The sequence below is a fragment of the Semicossyphus pulcher genome, unplaced genomic scaffold, assembly GCF_022749685.1.
Source record: "Semicossyphus pulcher isolate SPU_LCO1_2020_fin unplaced genomic scaffold, fSemPul1.0.p SCAF_23, whole genome shotgun sequence".
NCBI classification, from domain to species: Eukaryota; Metazoa; Chordata; class Actinopteri; order Labriformes; family Labridae; genus Semicossyphus; species Semicossyphus pulcher.
In genome coordinates this window covers 6,599,033-6,608,034 of record NW_027211697.1, presented here as the reverse complement: position 1 = coordinate 6,608,034, position 9,002 = coordinate 6,599,033, and the positions used below count along the sequence as shown (strand labels likewise).

Here is a 9,002-nt window from a genome sequence, read left to right as displayed (position 1 = left end):
TTTAATACTGAATGTTAAAGATCAGCAGGCATTACTGTAAATATGAAAAGTTTCTTAATTTGCTCATCTTTATGAATAAAAGTAAAAATAAAAAAACTTTCATTGTTGTTGTTGTTTTTTTTACTTATAACAAATATAAGAGTATACATTAGTATTTGTCATGCATTACGGCCTACTATAAGTTGAATTTGACTTTGGAATGTGTATTGTGCACCGTCGTCGGACCACCAGATGACGCTGTTGCACTTTTCAGAGAGTATTTGATTCGCTGTCGTCACGTCACGTGATAACAACAGTGCCTGTGACTTGCAGAAGGAAGTAGCGTTTAGCTTACATAAGTAACGAACTTACCTGGACCGTACCTGCTTCTCTGACATATAAAGGTGAAGGTCATGACAGTCTCAGGTCCTCTGTGTTGCAGTGCCTGACATGTGTTTGCTAACTACACGTACAAAACTTGTGTTTCCTTTCAGATATGCCAAAGAAAGATCCGTGTCAAAAGCAAGCTTGTGCAATTCAAACGTGTTTACAAGGTACATGAAAAAAAACACTTTGATTCCATTATATGATGTTAAAGAGAACTTGGCGTCGTGGTTAATCTAACTCGGTCCCCTTCTTGCAGCGAACAAATACATGGAAAGCATGTGTGAGGATGTGATCAGGGAGATGCGACGTTGCTGTGAGACACAGGCTGGAAAGTCCATCTGCTGCTCCGGATTCAAGGACTCAAAAGCCCCTGACAACGAAAGTAATACGCAGCACCCTTTGAGGATACCTTGATGGGAATAATGGTGGAAATATTGTGCCAATAATTAATTGGCTGTGTAACACTTTGTATTGCCGCAGTGCAGGGAACTGAGCTGTTTCTACATGTATCTAAAATGTAATTATACTCTATTAAAACAGACATTTGACATGCCATTACAAAGAGACACAATTGTACCACTTGCCGTGAAGCTGGGAAACCTACAGTATATGGAGTATACAGATTTGTTTAAGAACTCAAAGTGTCACACCCACCAGACCAGCTAACACGATCTTGAACACTACAATGAAAGCTGTCAAATTTAGAATTTAATAATGAGATATATTTTAAATGTATTTTCCATGGCTTTTGATGTCAATGTGTCCACACCTTGTCCTCTAGTATGTGGTGCATGTTTGTGCATGTCAGTACTGAACTACTGACACACTTGCTATAGTTGAAGGTCCTGCACAACCATAATCATAAATCTTCTCAGGACTCATGCATGTGTATAGACTGATTAGACTTGATTGACCTTGCCCCTGCTGTAGTTATGGAGGTGGAACTGGTGGGCTGTAACTTGTAGACAAAGTCACAGGGGACAGTGTCAGGACTGTCACTTTCAGGTTGTTGGTCTGGAGCACATATTTAATAAAGTAGGAGGTGGGGGGAGTAGTTGGTGTTCTGTCTGAGACCCTTCCAGACAGAGTTATTTGAGAACTGAAGTGAAGTTTAACAGAATTCTTACTGCCTTGCTAAACCTGTGTTTTGACTTTTACAATTCTTCAGCTTCTGAGTGCCCTTCCTCGCTTAGCTGTTAATCAGGGTTTGTCAATGTTATAACCAACTGGTGTGTGTGAGTACACAGCAGTCCTCAAAGAAGCTGATCTAGGACGTGTCTCTGGGTACTCATCCAGACTGTAGGTATCAGTCCTGAAAACATTCAGGTCAGTACAGTCCAAGCATGCACTAAGATCTTCCATAGCTCTACCATTGGTCCACTTAAAATTTGCAGATTAAGAGAACTTTAATACACAGAAATCAGGTCAGTCGAGACAATCTGTAGTGATTGCAATAAAATGATTATCCAGAATATTCTTCTCACAGGTTAGGCATCCTGTTGTTTCTACAGAGCTGATCAGAACAGGAAGTGGAGAGAAAAAAAAAAAAAAGCCACAGCAATTGCTCTAGCACCTTGTTAACCAGTTCCCCTATCTTGCATAAAAGATTGGTATTGAGCATGGTCTGTAACATTGTTTACTGCATTTGTTGTCTTTTAACTTGCACATCTGTCCCCTTTACAGAGAAGTTATTTCTTTGTGATTACTGTATGCCAGCCACAGCCTAATTGTGTCAATTGTTAATTGAAATAAAATGTCTTGTCCTTGATGTTTTTTTTTTCCAAAATCCACATTTCAAAATAACATCCAATAAACATGAGAGTGATGCTAAAAAACATGTGATATACTTTAAATGAAGATGTATTCACAAGTATTTCATGTCACAGACTTGCATGAACAGCAAGGCAGATTAAACGTGCACATGGTATGTACCAGTTTTTGCTACTTGTAATATTAAACCCTGGAGCAGTTCAAGGGCAAATATCTTTCTGAGACCATTTTATCTTTAACATAAATGTATCAGTATTAGTTCAACAAATTTTTGGATCCATATCTGTATTTTTTAATGACAGTAAAAACATTTATTTTTTATTCTCAGGGACAATGCACTTTAACTATGATCACTGTAAATGTGCCAGTGTTAGCCAAAAGGCAAATTGTCAACTGCTGTCCCTCTGCCTGATGTTAAGTTCATCATTAAAACAATAAATAAAACACACAACATATATTAAAAAAAAAGAACAGGACAATGCAATACGTGAACAGCTAAACAGGCTAAAAAAGCTTGTGAGAGTAAGGCACCATCATGCACAGAAGGACATTAGCAACAATACATACAAGACAGTGTTAATCAGACAATCAGCACAAGCTGTTAAAACATGACATAAGATCACATTACAAATGACAAGGCATAAGCAGACAAGCAGCATAAATTGTTAAAACATGACACATAAAATCACATTACGAAGGAGGTCACACAAGCAAACAAACAGCACAAATGATTAAGACATGACCACATAAAATCACATTACAATACATTAAAGAAGACAGGCAAGAACATAGATCGAGAGCAGACAGGGCAAGCATGCAGTGGCTATATATGGTGGCAGGTCTGGTTGTTTTTTAGCCTGGTTTTAATATTATGTACAAAAGTACAGTAAGACTCACTATGGCGTATGTTTAAGGTGAGGATGTTACAAAACTGGGAAGCTCTCACTATAAAAGATGTCTGGCCAAAAGATGTTTTTTTCTCCTTGGGACAGCTATGTCTCCTCTTATTCTTGATCGGGTTAATCTGTCACCAACAGTTTTTTGGGAGATGAATATGGTAAATATAGGAGGTGCTAAATCATTGAGAATCTTGAATATTAAGCAAGCATTGTCAAATTTGATAAGATTTTCAGAGGTCTTATCAAATTAACAAATTAATCCTGTCCAGAGAGAGAGAGATTATACAGATGAGCATAACCAGAGGAAATATTTAAAATAGCCTAGCAGTGTAACAAATTAAGCAAAATAAATAAATATACAAATGAATAAATTGAGAATAAATAACTATATCTGTAATACCGCTTTGCTACATAAGCCAAAAAGATAAATTGCCACGGGCTTGTTGGGAAAATATTTAAATTAGTATTAAAAGGGAAAATAAATCTGAAATATTATATTTTTTCGGTTAATACAAAAAAAAGAGGTTTCCTGCTGTCAATTAATTTTTCTATATCAAAAACAACAAAAACTCCTTTTCCTTCTTCCGGTGCCGTACGTCTGTGTGACGTACTGACGTGCTGACGTCAAACGGAAATTTGCAGCAGCAATTCTTTCTAGAAATTTGTAGCAGTTTCTTGCTAGCCCTCGCTGGGTGGGTTCCAGTCAGTTTGTCTTGGCTAAACGCTGCTAGCCGCTACATTTAACGCAAATTCACATTGCTGAAAAGTTCAACGTTCTTTTGTTATATGTTTTTTTGATTTAGTAACCGGGTTAGCTTCGTTTAGCCCACTAACTAAGCCGAGTCATATTCATAGCTAACGCTACTTGCGTTGTTGGTTTCTTGCTGGCACAATGTCTAGGATAGACTATAGTGTGTGGGACCACATTGAGGTGTCCGACGATGAAGATGACACCCACCCAAACATCGACACACCTAGCCTCTTCAGATGGAGACACCAGGTACAGATTTAAAACAAATTGTAAAATTGGTAGACATGTATCCTGTAGCCGCTACCTGGTGATGTCTTCTGGTGCTGTATACAATTTCAAATGCTCATATTGGAAGTAGGTTATAACTTATAACTAGTAAACTGGTGATTAACCCTAGCTTGGAGGAAGCCACTCCATCTAATTCTTTAATAACTATCTAATTTTACTTATGTATTCTCTTCCTCAATCTATTGCTGAAATATTAGTATTGGAGCATACTTTCAGGACTGTAGTGGACAGAAAACCCTTATGTCTCTGGTTGTGACTGATATCAAAATATATCTGTTCTTCAGGCCCGTGTGGAGCGAATGGAAGATTTTCAGAAAAGAGGTGAAGACATGAGCAAGTCCCTCCGTGAGGCCCGGCGTAAGCTGGCAGAGGCACAGAAGAAAGTGCAAGAGTTGACCATTTCAAAGACGGATGATAACAAGGCAGAGCTGAGCAAGGCCCAGGCTGAGGAGAAGAAACTGAAAAAAGAGGAACGTGAGTGGGAGAAGAAGGTGGATGACCACAACCGGGATGAGAAGAAGATGCCATGGAATGTGGACACACTGAGCAAAGATGGTTTCAGCAAGGTGAGGCCAAAAGTTGTGAATACATGGAACATTTATCCATGTCTGATATGTTAAATGGTCTTATACTGAGTGGAAATGCGTGGCACATGTAAATTAATTCAGGCCGTCTTTTGCATGGTGGTTTGTATAGTGATAGTACAACTACAGTGTAGACCATGAAGTCTCTATCGCAATTAAATGACGTGAGGATTGAGGACTGTAACATAACGGGCAAATGTAAGGCTACAAATGTATCCTGGTAACAAGTATCATAAAGGTATCATCTCTGATCAGAAGATGTAGGGGGCCAGTGTGCTTCTGGAATATCAATAGTTGCTATTGCAGGCATTGTTGCTTTCCTAGAGTTGTTTATGTACCAAGACTGCTAGTGTTTGGTCTTCATTGTGTGTCTGGCTCTTCTTGCCTACACTTAAATTTAGTTCTACCCCCCTTTTTGTCCTGGTAACATCTGATATGAAACTCTCTATAGAGGAATCAAAGAAATCGTCTGTAATAACAATTCTCTGTCACTGTCCTTCCTCCACAGAGCATTGTTAATATCAACCCTGAATCTGCTGAAGAGACTGAAGAGCAAAAGGAGCAAAAGCATAAAACCTTTGTGGAGAAATATGAGAAGGAGATCAAACATTTTGGTAAGTTGACTGAAATTCTTTCTCAATCTTTATGTTCTGCATGTTACAGTGTATTGGTATTTGGTAATTTGGCCTCCATTGCTGTCTGTGCTGCAGGCATGATGCGACGTTGGGATGACAGCCAGAAGTACCTCTCTGACAACGCTCATCTAGTATGTGAAGAGACTGCCAACTACCTCGTCATCATGTGCATCGACCTTGAAGTTGAGGAGGTAAACACTACAAAACTGAATGGGACTGAACATTTTGCTCAAGGAGCGCTTTAATTCCATACATTGCATTTATTTTGAAACGTCAATAACTAAAGTTACTTTTATGGGATATAATATGGGGATTCTCTTCATTTACCACAACTTGCGATCGTGTTCTTTAAAAAATGTACAAAGTTCTGAAAATGCTTCCTTTTTTTTGTAGAAACACGCATTGATGGAACAGGTGGCTCATCAGACAATCGTCATGCAGTTCATTCTAGAGTTAGCAAAAAGCCTCAAGGTGGACCCTCGCGGCTGCTTTCGTCAATTTTTTGCCAAGATTAAGGTTTGTTTGTTTTGCTTCTAAATCTAATGAAATTGCTTATAGCCCTGTTTGACCAAAAGATTTGAGTCCTGTCCATCTAAGGAACTGTGGATTTAGTTAGATTAGACTAAATGCTAATTTTTAGAACATAAAGAAATAATAAGAGTCATGTTCTCTGTCCCTGTTGTTATGTTTGAGTTGACTGTAACCAATGAATGAATTGAAACATGCAGGGATGTAAAAGAAGGCCATAGAGCTAGACTGCCTCTGTTTCAATGGTTATCTCTTTCTTTCACTGATCATCACTGATCTCTGTGGTTGAAACATGAAGTCAGAGAAAACTGTAGTACCCCTGTACATCACTCTAGGAATGTAAGAAGTTAGCAAGAACAATATTTTTGATGTTAAGTTACTCGCATCAAAAATGCCACCAAAGATTCTTATGATGGAATTTCACCAGTACTTTTAAACACCAATTGGAATTTGTGAGGCCACCAATACCACTTGATGTGTCCCCCTACAGACGGCCGATCAGCAGTACCAGGACGCTTTCAATGACGAGCTGGAGTCATTTAAGGAGCGGGTTCGGGGCCGGGCGAAGATCCGCATAGAAAAGGCCATGAAGGAATATGAGGAAGAGGAGCGACAAAAGCGCATGGGACCTGGAGGGCTGGATCCTGTTGAGGTGTACGAGACCCTGCCAGCTGTAAGTTCTTTTGTTTAGAAGAATCTCTGAGCTCTTTTATCTACTTTTATTATTTTAAAAATGCCTCACGAGGTTTGTTCTAATTGCAGGAGATGCAGAAATGCTTCGATGAGAAGGACATCGGAATGTTACAAGAAGTTATTAGTAAAATGGACCCAACGGTAGGTTTCAACAAGAGGGCAGTCTGTGTTTTGACTTATACAGTGTGTTGACAGTAAATTGTATTTCAGTCATCTGATTCACATGTGAATTTTTGTCCTTTGGTTCTTGAGTTATTAAATGTGATTGTTTTACACTAATTAGGAGGCGAAGATTCACATGAAGAAGTGCATAGAGTCTGGGCTCTGGGTCCCCAACTCCAGGACAGACGATGGGGATGAAAAAGAGGAAGATGCTACCTATGAGGAGGTGAAACAGGAGCAAGAAGAAACTAAGAAGGAATGACCAACATTGATCCAATGATTTATTGCTACTGCAAATGTACTTACCCACTGTATTGCAACTCCACCCTTTGTGACTAGTTTGCCAATCAAGGAACAATTAAATAACTTCTCTAAAGTATTTAGCTGAGGCTTAAGGGTTTAGCATTCACCTTACTGCACAAGTACGTTCCATCAGTAACTGCTGATTGGATAGAAACAGCTGCTTGTGTTTTTAAGTGTTTTTATAGTTTGGACATCACTGAAGCTGTATTCTGACGTTTATTTGTATACACCTGTCAATTTGTGTGGGAGCTTTTGTGCACACATGCCCTCTTGGCTTCATATGTGCTCTTGTATAGTTGAAAAACATTCTATAAATTTTCAGGTTTTGCGTATAGTTATTTGGGGTTTTTTTAAATATTATTTACAAATACAAAGATTTTTGTGGGACTTTCAGGGCTTTAGTAACCAATATATTGAGACCGTTATTTCCCCACAAGAAAATGTTCTACAAACTTGCTTCACTAAAGGTTGAATTATATCCAACTACCCAAAACCAAGGTACTGTGGTTATGTCTAAAAACTTGAGGTGTGGGTGTCATGCTTCACACATCATCAAGTTAGAGGTCAAAAACATGAGTCATAAGAGTTTCACAAGAACCCGACCCACGATATGGAGGGTGTGTACCTGTGAATGGGTTTTCTAATGAAGCATTTAGTATATAAAAGTGTGATTCAGAGTATGTGAACTTTGCATCGGTGGCTCTCTGCATGTAACCCTTTCTCCATCGCTATTTGAAACTACTCCAAGCTAGCTAGTTTTAGCATGCAGTAAGGCAGGCCTGCTTGGATATATCAGTAAATGGTTTAAAAGATATTCAAGGAAAATGTGAAGAGCTCTTCTTTTGCGAGGCTTTAGCCATTTTAATGCTAGTGCTCACCCACGATCAAATGTTCCACCAAAACAAGTTTCCTCTCCACACAATTTTGCAAGGTAACCAATGCTGCACCCTGATCTTAGCATCACCCAAGAGGTGTATGATTGGTTTAAAGAAATAGAAAACAACCCTGAAAGTTTTTCTACCTTCATGTGGAATTACATTCAAACGGAAACCCACTGGCTATCATCTGAGAATGATTCAGGCTGATTTCAATCATGTTTGACCAAAAAACTTTTAATGTGTTTAATGATGAATTAAAATCTTATTGGCATCATGAAGGCGACAGCAATTCCTGTGTACATGATTGTCTATTACTTTCCACAGCAACATGTAAAATGGAGTTGATACCTGTCTTTTGGCGGCTTATATAGCCGAAGTATGCACAACTCTGGGGCATCTGTCTGAAAGTCCAAGTAATGGACATCTAGGTAAGCCTCTAGGGGTGACCACCAATATTCCAGGCCTTCTGGCATGGGCAGCAGAAATCTGGAAAACATACATCGAAACTAAAACGTCCGAGACAATCTAAATCACTGTCACAATTGCTGATATTTCTGAGATTGCATTTCGCTGTCTGTGTCCTTTACCTTTAGCTCTCATCACATGAGGTTTCCTGCATGCAACAAAGGCCTGGTCAAACATGATTGGTCAATACCTCTCAGAATACACCTGAAAAGCAAGCACACTGCAGTTTAATATTGCCTTACAAGGACACCAATTATTCACAACCATGGTCAAATTGGAATCCTATTTGAGTGGAAAAAATGGACTGTGCAGGTCTTAAGAGTGATTCCTCTCAGGGCTCCCAATAGGTGATAAGGCACAGTGTCAAACATGCTGGGTACTTGTGGTTGGATTCTGTTAATTCACTTTCCATGCTTTTATTTTGAAGGTGAAAGTGTTAGTTGGATAGTTGCTTGATGTCAAAGCTGATTTTATAGAAATAAACATTTATTCAGAGAAACAGTTCATACAAACACATTATTTAACTATCTTAGACATCACTGCATGTGCACTACTATTTTTAAATGACTCCGACAAAGGTGTCCGAAATAGCCTTGATATGTTCACTTTGAATAATAATGTGATGAGCGGTAGACCCACACCATAACATAAAAACTGGATAAACCTGTTTACTGGTCATG

General features: G+C 38.8%; 2 protein-coding genes across 2 annotated transcripts; both read left to right on the top strand.

Annotated features, from left to right (window-relative positions):
- The first annotated feature begins 326 nt into the window (after positions 1-326).
- On the top strand, positions 327-2,171 carry cmc4 (C-x(9)-C motif containing 4 homolog (S. cerevisiae)). The gene is made up of 3 exons (XM_069674687.1): positions 327-383; positions 474-533; positions 623-2,171. The coding sequence occupies exons 2-3, from the start codon at positions 476-478 to the stop codon at positions 778-780; spliced, it is 216 nt and encodes a 71-aa protein (XP_069530788.1). The 5' UTR covers positions 327-383; positions 474-475; the 3' UTR covers positions 781-2,171.
- Positions 2,172-3,698: 1,527 nt separating this feature from the next.
- LOC138602785 (hsp90 co-chaperone Cdc37) lies at positions 3,699-8,135 on the top strand. Its single transcript, XM_069674351.1, has 8 exons — positions 3,699-4,035; positions 4,359-4,640; positions 5,167-5,272; positions 5,369-5,484; positions 5,687-5,809; positions 6,312-6,494; positions 6,584-6,655; positions 6,798-8,135. The coding sequence occupies exons 1-8, from the start codon at positions 3,928-3,930 to the stop codon at positions 6,936-6,938; spliced, it is 1,131 nt and encodes a 376-aa protein (XP_069530452.1). The 5' UTR covers positions 3,699-3,927; the 3' UTR covers positions 6,939-8,135.
- The last annotated feature ends 867 nt before the right edge of the window (positions 8,136-9,002 follow it).

Bases quoted from the DNA above. Each gene is read 5' to 3' on its own strand.
- cmc4 (XM_069674687.1), top strand. From the start codon at position 476: ATGCCAAAGAAAGATCCGTGTCAAAAGCAAGCTTGTGCAATTCAAACG. The intron at 534-622 runs GTACATGAAAAA...CCCTTCTTGCAG, and splicing joins AATTCAAACGTGTTTACAAG to CGAACAAATACATGGAAAGC.
- LOC138602785 (XM_069674351.1), top strand. From the start codon at position 3,928: ATGTCTAGGATAGACTATAGTGTGTGGGACCACATTGAGGTGTCCGAC. The intron at 5,810-6,311 runs GTTTGTTTGTTT...GTCCCCCTACAG, and splicing joins AATTTTTTGCCAAGATTAAG to ACGGCCGATCAGCAGTACCA. The intron at 6,495-6,583 runs GTAAGTTCTTTT...TTCTAATTGCAG, and splicing joins TGTACGAGACCCTGCCAGCT to GAGATGCAGAAATGCTTCGA.